At 39.7% G+C, this 17,569-nt stretch overlaps 1 protein-coding gene across 1 annotated transcript in view; it reads right to left on the bottom strand.

Moving 5' to 3' along the window:
• SPOCK1 (SPARC (osteonectin), cwcv and kazal like domains proteoglycan 1) overlaps positions 1 to 17,569 on the bottom strand; it is a 333,299-nt gene that overhangs the window by 213,766 nt on the left and 101,964 nt on the right. The window contains exon 3 of the mRNA XM_068959622.1: positions 6,459 to 6,504. Within this exon, the coding sequence (XP_068815723.1) occupies positions 6,459 to 6,504 (46 nt within the window). The remainder of the gene's footprint in view (positions 1 to 6,458; positions 6,505 to 17,569) is intronic.

Raw genomic sequence — 17,569 nt, 5'->3', positions numbered from 1 at the left:
GCATGGACCACTTTCTGTCACCAGCGATAGGTAAAACTGTATCCTCAGGTTTCCAGTCAGTCCCTTTGCCTCTGAGTGGGAGGCAGGGTAGGAAACTGGGGCCACCTCAGCCCACTGAAATCAACCATGAGCAGCACAGTGACCATGGACGGGGTGAGCCTTGCTTCTAATTCGTCAGACATATTTGACAGTTCTGGTGGAAGGTTTCAGGGGCAAATTTGGGAAAACGTTTAGCAGTTCAACAGGATCAAGTTTTTTCCCCCTTTTACTGTGTCCTCCTACAGCCTTGTTATTAGTAATAATAATGCAACTCAATGGTCTAAACATTTTAGATTAAGAGCTTATGTATCAGCAGCACAAAGTGCATCCCATTACTTCCACAGTTTCTATCTTCCGGGTAATGACGCTTTAAAAAAGCCATATGCCAAGCAAATTGGACACCATTCCAAATTGTTTTCAGCAACTTTAAACTTAACAAAATGCCCTCTTCGTTTATGCAGCTACCAAGAAAAATTAGTAACATCTATTGGTCCATAAAAGAATTTACAACAGCTACTGAGGGGTGGCTCTTAGCAGAAAGTATCAATAACTCAAGTTTATTTTGTTATTTAACAGCTTTCACTCATAATAATACATAAAGTCTTAATGGGTTAATTTTCTGGCTAGTCTGAATAGGTGAAGAGTATTAGATATGTAATGACTGTATCAAAATCTCTGACTTGAGAACGTTATGCTAAATTTTTTCCCTGATTCCCTCTTTTCCTTCTCCAATGCAGATGACTTGACATACTTTCTAGTCCTCCCCAGCTGTCAAGCTGCTTAAGAACTCTCAAACGACCTTGTCAAAAAAAAAAAAAAAACCCACAAAACCCTTTGATTTATATTTTTAAAATCCTGACTAACCTGCCCCTTTCACTCTTGTGTGTTCAGACTTCTGCATCTCTGACAGGACTGAGTTCAATATTAATGACTACCAATCATTGTCAGGCTCTACCCGCTCTCCTGCCTTCTGCGCTTCGGATGCCTCGTTAGGTGGCTCCGCTGGTAGGGCGCTCACCTCCGTATTTCTCCTGGATTCAAGAAGAATAAAAAGCTGGGCTAGTGGCAAGGCTAAAAATAAATTCCGATTACTCAAGGACCCTCCTAGGTGCAGCTAAGCCATTCAAGTTGACTTCCCTTGAAAAGGTACGTTACGCAAAGATACCTTGTGTCCGTCTCTAGAGGCTATTTCAGTGAAAGTCGTTCATCGTCACGTTAGGGTGATTTTCTTACAAAACAAGGTCTGTTTTCTCTTGAGAAATAGATGCAGTTATTTTTTTCTGCATTACAGGCAGAAAGTAGACACCTAGATTACACTGCTTTTTTTTTTTTTTTTAAATGCTTAATTGAATAATTCAATCTGCTGAATAAAGCTACTATTTTAGGAAAAAATTCAGGGCTGGGCCCAGCACAGTCATCTTTAAAACATGCAAACCAAGTATAAGCCTAGAAGCTGAACTCTGCTGATTTTCAAAACCTCTGACTCCTCTCAGTTTGTAAAGCTGCTGAATATGGACTGATGCCTCCACCTGCCCTCAGGAGATGCCTGCTGACAGGTACTAACCTCCTACGATTACCCCTGCCCTGCCCGCTCGTCCACACCTATTCCACCACCTCACTTGTACCACCTTTACAATTAGAGTATTTAGTCAATGATTTTAAACACGGAAAAACTATAGACCTGTCCTGAAAAGAGGGTATTCACATTCCCTAGATCTGGCCTGGTGAGGCTCTCAGATTTCCAGTACAGCCTGCAGAGAGAGGCAAGTGTCTGCTTTCATTCATCTGCTGGAGAAGTTTCTTTCCAATAGCTACAGGACAAACCTGCAGAGACCGGTGTTGTGAGGCTGAAATTTGCCTTTGTGAACACCTCGCAAAGCGGCAAGCATCTAGCGAGAAGGTGCAGCTGCCACCGAGCTCCCGGGGAGCAGCCTCGGGCTCCTCCCCGCGGGACCCACACCGGCCCTCCGACACGAGAACCCCAAAGGATACACAATAAAAGCTTCCCTATCTCCAAAACTACACAAGAGCATTTAAACAGTCAAGTGCCAAAATGAACTATATGGCATTCTATACATACAAGCATAAATATATATACATACATATATATACGCACACATATATATAGCACCGAGGTCTCATGGTTAGTTTTGTCAGCATCTGATCTGTACATCCCAAAGCAGCAGCCTGATATGATTTGTCTTTTTCTTTTTGTTTTCAGGTGACAACTATACATGGAAAGCCCTCCGTGAATTTAGGTGTCAGCAGCTATAGACTCCCGTACTACACAGAGGAGCATCATACATATGTAACTGAACTACCACTTTTCTAAGGTAGCTTTGTTGCGCAAGAGATCTCTGTAGAAAGGTATGAGCACTTTTTTTTTTTTTAAACATCTTTGCCAGGGTGAGTTTTACCAGTATCAAGAGGAGTGGTGACCTGTTGGTCAACAAGAAAGATCTGTTGGCCAAATAAAATCTATTCGCAAGATTCAAATGAGACAAAAGCAGTGCCGGGATCCCTAGGGGCGCAGGGCAGAGTTTCACACTCGCCCTGCATTTTCCCCAGCTGTGTTTCACCTGCTGCAGACAGACTACCTGCATTCTGGGAGATACACCGAAAGAGAAATGATCCCTTTTTTTCCTGAAGAGACAGGAATTTCTAACAGATGCACGACTGTTTGTATCGCTTCAAGGTATCCATGTGTGATTTTAGATTCTCTAAAATGATCTGTATTTTTGCCCAGAGTCAGAAATCTTGGTAACATGATGAACAAGACAGCTTTAGAGCCTGTCAGTTCAAAGTTTTTCACAATATTTTGCCAGGCTTTACCTTTTTTCTTTCCTCTTGGGAAGACAGAGGGTTGGAAGGTGGCTGAAAGAGTTAGGAGCCTAAGTTTCATTTGAAGTCATTGGGATTTGTAATCCTAAATCCCTCAAATACTTTTGAAAAATCTCTCCTAGAGACTCTAAAAGGCTTTTGCTGCAGATACATTGCTTGACAAAAGTATCCTATTTCCTTTTCCTTTGACACTGAAGTTTCATCTCCATCAAGACAGAGTATCTACCCTTTTCTTATCTAATATGCATAAGCCACCAATAATATTCCTGGGAGCTACACACACACAAGGGCAATGAAACAGAGAAATAAAATGAAAATTTCAAAGCACATATGTATCCTCAGAGATTTCTAATGGGTCCTTCCTTCTTAAATTACTTCAGCAATTCTAGGATTCAAATCACAGACTAGCAAGACTGCTCCCTTTTACGCCTCTCTTTTGCGAAATAAATGACCGCCAAAGTTCAAATTCAAAGCCAATAAACAAAGCCCTGGGGCTTCCAGCTGCTGCCCTGGCCCCTCCTCCGTGTCCTTACCCCTTCATTCATTTATCCATGCCTTTCCTTCTCTTTCTTTTTCTTAACTGATTCACTCCTCCTCATTTGTGCTGTGATTCACATGTATAATTTCATACTTTTTAATTTCCAAAGGTGCCAAAATGCTTTTCTGTAACATGATTTGTGACTCTGTTTTGCCGTTTTATCTGCAACTTCTCTCCTTTCCAGGACAGAAGGTTCTGATGTTAGCAGTTATTAAAAAAATCTAAAGTGAGGTTGGGCATCTTTTTAAACCCAAAGCCTCTTTCTCACCTCCTGCAATTATGCAGCACTGATACCATCTGCTATTATTTAACCATTATCCAGAAGTTAAAGCACAGTGACACTGGAAATAAGGCATTCTTGGAGAAGGTCATGTAATTCTCAACTTGCTTTCCACAATTTATTGAACTCTTAACTGTTTGACTGAGTATTTCCTCTTTTTCTCTTCTTTTTTTAAATTTTTCTGTTTTTTAAGCCATGAGGTAGCTGTTGAGGGTCAAGGGACAAGCATATGAGAGACACTGGAAAGTTAGCGGTTTTTCTGCATTCATCAACAGAAAGGATCAGTTTTACTCTTAGAGTATTTTAGAATCTACAGCACCAGACTGAAACAGTTTTAGAAGAATGTGAAATGTGAAAGAGCTGCAACACTCCATCCGTCTCTCCCTGCAGAACGCCAACTGTAAAAGCACTCATCGTATGGAGATGACACCTGTCTAGGCCTTGGTCATGCTTACTCTCAAAGACAGCAATTTACAACCACCATGCCAAACGTTCTCCCACTGATAAGGCTCATCCTTGCTCAGACCATGGAAAAATGGATTCCTTCTGTTAGCTGTCTGGCAGCTCATTCCTCTCCTAGAATGGTCCAATTTATGAGGTACTCTCACTATAGTGCTCAATCAATACTTTTAAATATGGATACTTAAGATACTCCCAAATACAGTTCGTTTGCTTTGAAAAAGCGAAAGAGAAACAAAGAGAAACTTGAGAAATCCTGCAAACGGAACACGGCCATCGAAGAAGCAGGTAGACGAACAGTTTTAAAGTGAAGCAATTATAAACATGAAGCAGTAAAATGGACATAACTCACGTTCTAAAAACACAAAGGAGGAAATACAAGATGCTGAAAAGCCACATGCAAAACACTATTCCTAAATAGGAAAAGAAGGACATGCAATATTTTTATAAAATCAAGTTAGATGCAAGTTCAGACATATAAAAATATAGTTTCTCTTTAAACGAAAAGCTACCTGCCTGCTCAATAACGTGCCCGAGTAATTTGCTTCCATGAATACCTTTTCTGAATATAAAATCACAATTACATATCCAAACGACCACTTCACCACACCTAGCTTGTTAGCTATACTCAGTACGGATAACATCCATCCCTGTTCTGAAGGGCAGTGGAAGTCTGGCACTCCACTTCCTGCCACTTTGAGGACAAGATTTAAAAGAGACAAAGATTGTGCAGTGAATCCACACGACTGGACTTCATCTTTCTTGTAGTTACTATGTACATAATCACCCCTTTCAAAATGACTGTAGGATAACTCCTATTAAAAAAACACGTACGTAGATAGAAACTAAAAGAATACCATTTTGAAGAAAACTGCGACTGAAGTTCTATAATTTAACAGACATAATGTTCAATAATTAACCAAAACCAGTCAAAGAAATGCAGGTTTTTCAAAAAATGCCTTAGGCAATGGAGAAAGTCTACCATGCACCTGAGATACAACAGCTGTAAAGCCCTGGCCTCACCTGTGTTCCCTGGCACTCGGGCAAAAGCTACACGAAGTTCACAGAACATCACAGACAGGAAAAATGAGCAATAGTCTAAAAGCAAACAGAGAAGCTAACAGATCCACGCTGCATATTGTGTGTTGTTACCCTCCACAAATCAAACAGCTCGTAATTGGTTCTACCAAATCAAAAGCAGCTGTGCAAAATGTAATTGGTAACATTTTTTCTGAAAAAATACATTTGAGAAAGCTTTAAGAATGTAATGAAAGTGGTTTTGTGCTACACTTTTTTTGTGCTGCAGTACAGAGGCGTAACTAGTTTTAAGAAATAGTGAAGTTAAAATACAATATTCTGATTTTAAGGACAAACTTGTGGCATGTCATCAGTTTACACTGCTTTTGTATCTGGCTTTCAGAGGACGGACTGCTGAGATTTCTTTGTTTCTAGTGTTTTTTCCTGAGCTGACATCAACTGTCAAACACAATCCATCCTGCCTAGCTACATCAGGGCTCCTTGTGTTTCCAATGATGTCCAGCTATGATCTTCAGAGGCAATGTCTCCTACCACCCCTGCTGAAAAGCATGTTGCTACCTCTGAAAACCAAGCAGTGAAGGCTTGGTGTGGAGTTGCTACCTGGCATACCTTTTAAACTGAACATTTCGTGACATGCCTGTCATTTCCAGTGCTATTCTGGACACGACAACTTGAATATTCCTTGTTTCCTTTTTCCTCTCCTATGCTGGCTGGCCTGGAAATTGCTGAAGAACTATTGCCGCCACTTGACAACTCACCAAGAGAAAGGAAGTACAAAACATCACCGACAGAAGCAGTATGGGAATCAGCAGCATGTCTACAGTACCATTTTGTTTTGAAAACCAGCCCTGAAATTCATACATTCCAACTGGTTTCAAAGAATTGCCCCTTTGATTGTTGGGTAGTAAAAGTAATTACATTTATGACATACATTTAACAAAGTTTTTAAAATGACAGTAAGCGTATGTGAAGATATCTGTTTTAAATTGTGCATTAGACTGGGGTTCATGGATACAGGGAAGCCTTTCTGAGCACATATATCACCACCGAACATAAACTGGAATGGACGGGCATGGAAAAACAGCTGAAAAATACAGAGATGTGTCAAGCCTTTAGCTATGAACCACCTCAAGCTGTGACTAAATTGGGAATGAGATCTAAATAGGAGTACGGGCCTTCGTGAACGCATGGGAAAAAGGGATAAAGTATACGGGTGTATCGCAAAATAACAGAAGACAACCACAAAATATGTACTAAATTTACCTTGATCAAAAGGCTTGTTTGGATTCCAGTTTCTGAAATAATCATCCTAAATGAAAGAGAAAAAAAAGGAAACTCAGGCAAAATATAAGCAGTCTTTTCAGTACAATTTTACATAAATAAACTGCAAATTCATCAACTCCTCTCCTGTTGCTAACGTATTCTACCCAAATCAGATAAAACTATTAACAAGTTATGTCCTAAAAAGTAGTAAATACAGATTAGAAAATAAAGATTAAAAATTTCCTCAAATTCACATTTTCATTCCAAATTGTTTTCCCAAGTATGTCCCTTATTAAATATTTTCTAACAACGTTGTATCATTTCATAACAGTTTACGATCTGTGATAATAAAGATAAAATTATATTGTTTAGGTAACACGACATGATCCACACCAAGATCTTGCAGGAAAAGACCAGAGGAATACATATATTCATTGAGACACATGTAAATCACACCATTGCAAATATATAGAAATATAGCAGTAACATCATAAGCACTACATTTTAACTACAGTAACATCCAGGAGCACTTGGAAGAAATATTTAAAGGAGGAAGCGATAACAACAGAACAATGCATTTGAAGTGAGGAAGCATGGAGAATTTCTAGAACACTGTAACAATATTCTGCATATTAGTCTTTTAATTCTTTCTTAACACAACCAGCATTCCACATTCACTTCTTAACAAGGGCTGCTACTGAAAAGATGTCCTTAGCGAGCTCTCCAAAATGATGCCTAGATTTCTTTCTCTTGCCAGAAGGGTGACTGAAAACCCATCAGCGGGAATAAGACACTGCAAATCTGTGCTCGGCTGCCTGTTCCAGGGCAGGCGAGGATGAATAACTGCTCCCGGGGACAAGGAGGGCTGGGCGCGACTCTGCATGTCTCTACCGGGAGGAAATGTATTTTCCTTCTCCGAGCATTTGTATGCTCATTGCCTGCCCCAACTTCATGGCCAATGATGACGCCCCACAATAACAAAGACGATTATTCATAATGTATTTCAGATACATCAAAAGTATCCTATGCTTTCTCTGCAGGAGGACAGGATTTGGCATCAGGAATAGAGTGTTAGATTCGCCTTTGAATTCCACACCTTTGTTAATACTAAAAACTCACCGTGATGCAATGCTTTGTAATTGATGATGATGTGCTGCTCAGTTCACCAAGTATTAATCACTTTTGAGGAATATGCGGGGTTTTTTTTTTTTTAGGTTTTTGAGCAGAAAATTTTTTTTCTACTAACGGATTTTTTTTTTGGCCTACTTAAATTTTTTTCTAGGTGTTGCTTTGCTGCTGTTTTTTCAGCATGAGAAACTGTTAAATAATTCAAATCCCAAGAAAGATTTCTTATGCTGTTGGCATATGGAACTGGTTTTGAAATACAGTTTGGAAAGGGGGTTTATCTCAATTTCAGTGTCAAAGGAATATTTTACAGCACGTGCACCTTGCTCATAAAAAACTACAAAAGTCCCATCTGTTCTGTAGCCCTATTACTTCTCCTTTATGCAGACCTGTTTGGTTCTGCTTTTTAAAAATTGAAATTATACTTATTTTAGAACGTGCCTGAAAAGCTAAATTAGAAAAATACATAAAGAAGAATATGCTTAAAACTTAAAGGAGAATAGAGAAAATCTTTGAGGTTTTCCCATTGGGTTTTTTAATATATAAAACTTATTATAATTTATAAATGTAAATAATGGCAAGGCATGCATTCAAGCATTCGGGTCAATAGCACTTCAGAATAACTCAGGCCAGCTGGACGAACGAAAACAGAGCGTGCTGGATTCACTGCAGCGTTAATGCTAGCAGGAGCCGTCGTGAATGGTTGCAGCACCGTAAAGGTGAAACTCGCCCTGTAGCTAGGGCTGTGCAGAAAAATCCATGCTTCATTGAAACCCACCTAAAGCTCTGATTTGATAAATGAACTGCGCGTTGGGTTAGTACTCTGCAACGTGCTGAAATTCATGTTAACCTGAAAGGACTCGTGTTCGAAGCAGGCCCTCTCCACACCTCCAGATGGAAACGGCTGCTACCGTTTCCCTGTAAGTCCCTCCAAGAGGAGCACAGCGTGCTCCTGTGGCAACATATGGTGCCTAAACAGGACAGGGATTTGCAGACTTTTTCTAGTATTCAGTATGAAAAAGAAGAAAGAAAAATAAGCTAATGCTATCAGCTTAATTTAAAAAGGTTCAACATTTGCATTCAATTAAACACCCTAACGACAAGAATGATTGCACAGAAATCTTGGTTGCTCTGAAACTTTCCACCAGGACAGGCACTAATGTGTGCGAAATACCTTATCCCTGACATAACATATGACTATGCCATTTTGAATAGTAACATGTCAATAGTTCAATATTACCATATTAATAACCAACATGTATTAATGTCCCATCCATAATACTATTAACCGATAATAAGAGTTTAAAGTATAACACACATCATGATATTTCATACTTTTATTCACTCTACGGCTAGTTACAATTTAAAAGTTAAAAAAAAAAAAAAACAAAAACCTACCTCAACTTCCTGAATACGCAAGCATTACAAATGAGAAAAGAAAAAAAGAATGAAATCAAGCAATATAAAGATATGTTAACATTCATCAATTTTTTCCTCAGTGGCTTTTGAAAAGCATAATCACTTATTTCGGGAGACCTTAACCTTCAAGTTGTATCATTTCTGTCCTCCCTTTCTGACTAACGACCTCTCCGCCTCGGCTGTCACGGCCCGGGTTTCATCTGCTGCACTGTTAGCCAAACGCCATTTCGTTCTCCTGGAGCACCAAAAAGGAGGCTCTTTCATTTCCTTTTGGTTGACTAAAACACCAGAACGCATTTCTCCACGCACCTCGTCTGTAACATCCTGATATAGAAGAGAGAATCAAAAATAGTTTTTCCTTAACGGGCTTGAAAGCGCGTTTACGCGCTGGACGAGGCAGCGAAGGCAAAACCGGGCGCGGATCCACTTCAGTACAACAGGCGACGGCGACTGAGAAATACTTCTGAGGAACAAATATTTAAAAACATCTCCCTCCTTGCATAAAATTCACCCTCCGAGGGCTTTGCCTACGGTTCAGTGGCTGGGAATGACTGAGTCGATCCTTTGATTAACTGAAGGGGCTCTGGTCGCCTAAAATCATGCGGGAAAAGGGAAGAATTGGTAGCGCAGACCAAGTCTGCATCCGACCCGTTTAGCTCAACCCAGCATTACAGACACGCAACCTATTGGCTTGGCCTCTCTACGCATAAAAGCGGCTCCCAGATCTCAGACCCGCGTGCCCCTCTCGGAGGGCACAGCTGTGCCGACAGGAGTGGACGGGGGCGATGCCGGGGGCTGCTGGCCCCAGGGCCCCCTCTCGCACCATGATACAAACACGTAGAAGCTTCCAGGTAAAGGAGAAGAAAGCTTTAGCCCTCACACGGGTGCAATGCGGCCCTGGCAAATCTGAAAGTTTCTAAAATCCAAAGCCAGGGAAAAAGAAACCCTCACCAAAACTACTATCTGCCTATAGTAGGTGTCTACCAAGGGAGGAAGGTGGACCCTGAGACAATCCCTCGCACACCATCTTTTTGCTGCTGTATCTGTTCATCGCTGAGCATTACGAACTCCTACTTCAAGATCCAACCCTCAGAAAGCGTAACTGAGACAAGTATATGCTGCTAGACCTGGGCTTCAGGTCTTCATTAGATTTTTACTATTTTGATTTGAGTAATCACGAGATGAGATGAAGCACATTTTGAAGTGATTTAAATCCCCTTCATTGCATCATGCAAAATAAATAAATAAATAAATGAAATAGATGAAAGTTTTCCGAACAAGAGCAAAATATTCTTTTATCATTCACTGCACAGGTGTCAAATTCAGACAACTTAGACAGGCCATCAACAAATTTAAGCTACAGAACAATCGTATGATAAGCTAAATATGCAAAGGGCATATAAAAAATGCTAGCTTAGCATCTTACTCATGGGGCCCATTGCTTCATGCAATTGTCTACAGATAACCTCAGAGGCTCCTACCCACTTTTACTAGGATTTAACCCAAAGACACAGAATACAGGGCCGAATTCAGCTTTCAGGTGCCAGTTAGGTTTGTACGCAGGCTGGATTTAAGATACATGCTGAGCTCTTTCTCGTTCAAGTCCTGGGAGTTATTTTCAGTCAGACAACACATAATGAAGTCACATCAAGAAAGACCAAACGTACCTGGCCAAATTAATTTATTCCTTCTCCCCAAAAGGATGATATGGCAATCATCCGCTATTGATGCGATCATCTATCTAGATGAAATATTAAAACTGACAGAAAAATAACCATGACACAGGCAGAACAATTTAAAAAATCTTATATATTGGGTTCTGATTTGCAAAACCAGACCTTGAACTAGAGCTGGGCCTGATGCAATTTCCTATCACTCACATCAGAAAAGTCTGCAAGCAGAAATTGGCTGCAAGGCCAACACATCCCTACGTGACAGCTTTTCTCTCCAATTCCCCTCCATTTCACTACAATTAACAAGTTAAAAAAAACCCTGAAGTTACCATTAAAAACATATAAAACATGTTTAATCCTCCCTTTTTTCTCCCTCTCACTAGCAAAGTCAACAAACAGCTTTTGGGTCTCCTGAAGTTTGTGTGTTTTCAGTGTTAATCCCACCACACTTATCTCTGTTGTTGCTCTTTGTTTTAGTTATTACCTAATACTTGATATTTTGGAAGAGTAAATGAAGCACGGTTGATTTACCACAGAGGCACTTTCTGCACACACTTGACTCACTGAAAAACAGCTCCTGCAAGATGCTCTTGGTTATAAATAGAGGCAAACATTACCTAAAAGGATGCATAAATATTTATGCATCGTCACATTAATTGAGCTTATAAGTTATTTGTATGAATCAAGCAAAAATGAGACACTGACTGAAATAACTCCATAGAAAATCCTCCTTGTTTTGCATTTTTCCAAACAAGCTCGGTTGAGTTGCCTCCCCCAAGGCCTGGGGAGATCATCCTGCACTGAACGAGCCTGAAAGGTGCACAGCCATCACAAAACCATCATCACAGATCTTTCCTCCAAAATCTAATATACAACAGGCTTAACCCACAGGGCTGCCAGATAACCTTTTGGAGGTAATCTACAGTTCCAGCTCCTCCCTGCCAACAAGAGCTTAAGTTTCTAAGTATTTCCATGAGGGACATTTATTAACACTGGTTTACAGGCTGTTTAGTATTTTCCTCTTCCATCCTCGATGTATGATTAAACCTTTTACCCTCATAAAGACCAGCTGGGAAAAGTGGTAATTACCAGCTCGTTGCTCTTTTGAAATTAGCTTCAGAAAGATGCAGCTGCATTTTCTGCCTCTCTCCACCTTGCAGTACAAGAAGATCGTTCCAACCTCCAGCAGTGCGAAAGCACCAGCTGCTGCTTGCTAAAGTCAATCTAGCCAGTATCATAAACATCTCCCCCAGGCCTATTGCCCACTTTAAGCAAACAGTTTGTGTCAGCAAATTACGCGTTATTTATTTATTTAAGAAGATAAAATATTTTGCCCATTGAGTCCTTCTCTGAATAGAGATTTCCCAACGGTAGCTAGTGCCCAGAGTCTGCATTAGTGTCAAGAGCCGATTCCAAACTCCAAAGCACATTAAGGCATCTCTAACCACTGCTGAGCTCTTTCTTTCACTCTCTTCAGGGAAGAGGAGAATATGCATCCAGCCTGGTGCTTTTGCTTAGTGAATTGGTAGTGGCTTGTGCAGTGAATATTTCATTTCAACTTTGGCAGGAGAAACCTTTGAAAAGTTTAGCGATAAATTTCCCAGAAAGGCCAGGAGTATGGGGGTTTACTTACAGAGCTAGCAACATTAAGGAGTAAAATTGAGAGAAACTGTTTAGACTGAATTAGCATCCACATGTACTGAAAGCTCTGGGAATAACAAGACCTGTCTAGAATATTGTAGCTAAGTCATTAAAAAAAAAATGTAAGGAAACAGTTTAGCCTAGAATGAAAACAGAGCTGGTCTAAAGGGCTCATATTAGACTCATATACAGTGTTAAACACCTTAATACTAATTTATTAATAATAGTGTAAAATACTTAAATACTTATCCAAATTAAAGTACAGATATATATGGGATCGAAAAGCACCCTGACAGTGTGTTACAATCTCATAAGCCTCATAAAAGTCTCAAATTCTCAAGGCTCTGAAACTTCTGTAATCATGTGTATCTTTTGTTCAGCTATCAGTAATAGGCAAAAGAATTCTTTCTGGTTAATATGGTCCAGAATATTGCTTTTTTAAGATTTTCATGAACTAAAAGCCCTCTACCCCAGCCATATCAGGAACCGAGATTTGCTACTCCTGTTTTACTGGAGGACTTTTCCAGAAGTTCCTGTAGGCAATACTAAGAAAGTGGTATGCAGAACTTTCAGCATAGTCTTTCCTTATCCACAATCACAATGTTTCATTGGGATGGCAAAAATTCCAGAAATGAAATTTAAAAAAAAATTGGAAAATAAAAGAAAACTAAGCTACCTCTGAGCCCATGACAACCTGAATAAGAATTCTCATTCTTTAGAACTCAGTCATGTGGCCTTTTATGCAAAAATCTTCCAGCTGCTCTACTGGATTTTTTTTTGTAAAAGTACAAATTTAGAAAGAATTAAAAATAGTGTTTTTAAGAAAATCACTTTGTTTACACACAAGACTGAAGCCAAAGGGTATGTCTGCATTGATGAGGGCAATCAGATGCTCATTTACCCTACTTGTGCTTCAAGCAGGATGAATGAGGACCAGCTGTGAGCCAGAAGCTATATAGCTGCTTTAGCACAGCACTGTGCCAACATATACAGCTGATATATTTGGGCGGGTGAAATGATAACACAACTGTCTGCACTAGCTTTGTTTTGCAATATTGAGAACTGAAAAAAAGCCTTAGTTTGATTTGTCTTTGCTGGCCCTTTTTAATAGAATAACTGTAGAGAGCATCATCGCTTCTGCCTGAACTTTTCTTCTCGTTAGCATGTGCTAAAAGGCCTCTTTTCCTTGTCAAGAGTTAAATAATTCCTATTAGCATTATGTACATCAAGGTTTTCACACTTTAGTATGCCCTACAGCCATACCAGCTGATGTTGCAAACTGTAAAGCTTTCGTGAGCCTAGAAAGGTAAAATTAGGGAGTCTCCCAAGCTATGGCTTCAGAGACCCTTGTGTCGGATGTGTTGTACTGTCCTGATCCTGGTGGAATCTGCAGGGAAACTTGATAGTTATTGACCCTTAAATAAATTTGTAAGGCCTTACTCCCTCCAGAATTTGGTCCTGGGCATTTGAAGAGTTTTTGATTTCTTTAGTCACTCTCTTGATTATACCCTGCTGCCTACAGCAGACTTATGTAAATCTCTACTTAACCAGAACGCCCTATCCATCTCCTACAACAAACATGGTTGATTCAGCTTCTGAACTTCACTCCAGGCTCCCAGTGTTAGACAGTAAATTAAATTTCAAATCACTTACTCAGAAACAGGACTGCGTGGGAGGGAAAGAGTAGGTGGTAAATAGGAGAAAGGTAGAAGGAAGAGGACACAGAGTCCTGAGACAGAGAGGACTGAAGCTCCATGGAGTGCCAAGGCAGGGTGAGGTTCACATCAGAGCAGTGGGATTGCCTTGTGAGCTCATTTCTAGGGAGTTCCCACCGAAGTAGTCAGGCCTGAGCAGGGTGGTACAGGCTACCAAAGCCAAGTACTTCATGGGAGGTGAGAGAACACATTTCAGCAAAATTAAGCTTGAGAGGGCTCCTTGACAGACCAGTGCTTGGCACTGCATTATCTGCCCTGCAACATGCAGAGCTTACAGAGACAACTGCTCAGCAAAAGCAAGTCTCCCTTGGAACATATTGAAGGCAATGGAGATACACTGGTGTCAGAGGAGAGTGAGAATACAGTCAAGATCAATGGAGTCTTGATTTCTTAGCTAGGAAACACACACCTTTGCTACTCTACGAGCCTTGCCCAGGTCCGCAGTTTGAGCTGTGAAGAACTACTTAGATTGTGCAGTGGCTTCAGTGCACAGCACGGACAGAAGCCCCCCCAGGAAGCATTAACCCTCAGTATCACGGACTGAGCGGCACCTGGTCGGATGGGAAGCGAGAAGCAGAGGCAGGGACTGCAGAAGCGTCTTCCCCTCTCCCTCCTCGGTGAACTTTCTCAAGGTGCCCTTACTTCTCATCTTTGAATTAACATTTTGCATAGATTAGCAACTGGGTAGAAAGTCTAACCCACAGAGACCAGTGGTCCTTGCAAGCTTTCAACTAATTCACAAAAACAACGTGAATGCCAGCAGTGCGAATTGGAGTCAATGGACCACCACTGGTGTATGCAAATCAAGAACCTGGGCAAGCAGTATTTTCTCACAGGATCATTTACTTGTTTTCCATTTATGAAAAGCACTCTGCCTTAGTACAGGGAACATCGGTGAAGAATGGCCACCTACAGGCTCTATATAAAGAGAAAGATATTGTTAATAAATCATTTTCTCCATAGGTATAATATTTAAAAAAACACATTAAAAGCAAAGCTGTTAAAACTTCTTCCACATCTTAATTTTCATTCAAAGACTCAAATTACATGCATAGAATGCAATTGTTTTTAGGCAGCTGGAGAACCAAACACATTAAGCTTGAAGGTTATAAAGCCACTGGCAATGTTACTTCACTTTCAATATTGTTGCTGTTTCGAGAGCACTTCTGTAGTAGCTGTTTGACAGATTCGCTGGCCCTTCGTATCTGAACATTTGGGGTTTGTATCCAGAGAATTACATCGACCTACAGGAATCCCACCACCACTGCTTGTACATGTAAGAACTGCTTTACAGTGAATGACAGTCTGCATAATGATTACATGCATAGATTTATTTTTGTTTTACTTTACAAGAAGTCTTAAAAAATCTGCTTTGAAGCATGTGATTTTTTAAAACTTACTAATATAGGAACAATTTGAGTTCAGGATAAAATGATAATTCTTGTGATATCAAAGTTATAAAATGAAATTTATGAATAAAACTGTAATTATATTCCACACAGATGCACAAACCCTGATGGTTGAAACATACAAGGGAATAAATAGCAGTTGAATAAAAATCAACTGATCTAACTTTGATATTTAGTGATACAATTTTCTGAGCTCTAGAGAGACAGTTAAACTAGTTAATATGTCCTAAGACCTTAAGCTTACTTATTTAAATGCATAACTAATGACTGGCAAGAGACAATGAACTGTCCCTGGTACGAATCACACATGCATTTGTTTTTACTTCCTCTGTACCCTCAAGCAACATCTAGCTCCAAGTGCTATTGAAATAAATCTTTACAAAGGTGAAACCAAACCAGCCACACTGCTGTTGAAAAGTACAACTCTGTGGCTCTGATTTTAGCTGGTATTTGAAGTTTCTTAGAGTTGGATCAGGAACAAGCACTCATGGTCAACCAGTCCATGAAAGAACCAGTTACTGAGCGTGCGAGACGTTTGTAGACATTTTCAAATCAGAAACGGTGAGCCACTGCAAATGTGTGATTTCCATTCTAGTTTATGATATCATTTTGTTAATAGTCTCTGGCATTTTATTCATTCTAAAATGGACAAAGCATCAAAAAACATTATGTAATAATAGCTAAATATTTGCACAGAGCTCCCAGCAGTTGCTGTATTATTTACTGCTGCAAATAGAAACTTTGTCCTCATTCAAGAAAGCACTCCTCACTTATTCATGTATCACTACCAACTTGAACGTGCAGTAATTCATTCTAAATATCTTGATCAGTTTATAAAAGTTAATCGGTGATGAGGTTTTGTGTAATAGCTGGGGCTGGTTGACGCATGAAAAGTCCCTCATGACTATTTTATTAGTGATGCACTTGTGTTATCTTTACTCATTACCTGAAAATTCAGAGCAAGTGCACGAGCATAACTTTTTACTGACAGTCCCTCATTAATTTATTAGACTGACAAAATGAGACAGGTTGTTCTGAATATTCACTCTGAAAATGTGTTTTTATTTGCAGAAACAAACTGAGAGGTCTGGGAGTTGCATTACTTTGTATTTGCCACGTCTGCCTAATGCAACTCTAGAACAGATTTTCTTTCTTTCTTTTTTTTTTTTTTTTTAAGCAAGGAACATTCCCTATCCTCACATACAGAATTCAAATTTATTTTGCTTTTCAACAGCTATTCTAGAAAGAACAAAGACTCTATTTTGGCATTTCTGGAACTGTAACATGTTGAGCATAGTCCTTTTTACAGAGATTACTTCTGCATCCTCAAAAGAAGATGAAAATCAAGAAAAGAAAGTAATCTGCTAAATCCTGGCTAGAGTCAATGGTGACAAAACCATGCGTTGTTGCAGCTGCTAAGGAACAGCAACCTGTATATGAAACAGGCTGACAGCACTGGCAAGTGCTTTTACTGAGCAAGTACCTACATCACAGAAAACACCATCACAACTGTCAGTTCAGGACTGAAATAGTGACAAGACGACCAAAGCATATTGTCCTGCTACTGTCATTTGCATTCTGTGGATATATTAATTATCCTGAATAGCACATTTTCTACTCTTCCACTGTGCCCCGGTACTTAATCCATTACAATTTTGTGGAGCAACTTGTGAATTCGCATTTTTCCCCAATTCTGAAATTCTCATCCCATGTTGTTAAACAGGTGTTAAATCAGTTACTTGTAGTGTAAGACACGCTGTGTAAGTCATCAAAAAAATCAAGATTAACCAAGAGGTCTCACAGTGTGATAACTATGTATTCCTGGTTCACTTTGTAAGAAAATAAGGTAGCATCCTATATTCTAATATTGTAGGCTTCGATTATGCTGATGCTAAGTGGAAATGATTGTAAATAAGTGAAAGGAGAACACCTATGCGTAAACTACGTACATGCTGCAGTAAGTACCATTGCGGCTCACTCAGATAGGAAAACCTGGATTCATCAGTGCTTTCTAGGGTATTTTTTTGTTTGTTTCTATCTTGAAACAAGTATGGCAAATGCAAATCTACTCAACAATGTTACACTGGCAAAAAGGAATAAAGACCTTTTCGTTCTTTGCAGACTTAGAA

This window comes from Struthio camelus, chromosome 13, assembly GCF_040807025.1.
Source record: "Struthio camelus isolate bStrCam1 chromosome 13, bStrCam1.hap1, whole genome shotgun sequence".
In the NCBI taxonomy this organism is placed as follows: Eukaryota; Metazoa; Chordata; class Aves; order Struthioniformes; family Struthionidae; genus Struthio; species Struthio camelus.
The sequence above is the reverse complement of the archived record's forward strand: the minus strand, read 5'-3'. Positions and strand labels throughout refer to the sequence as shown.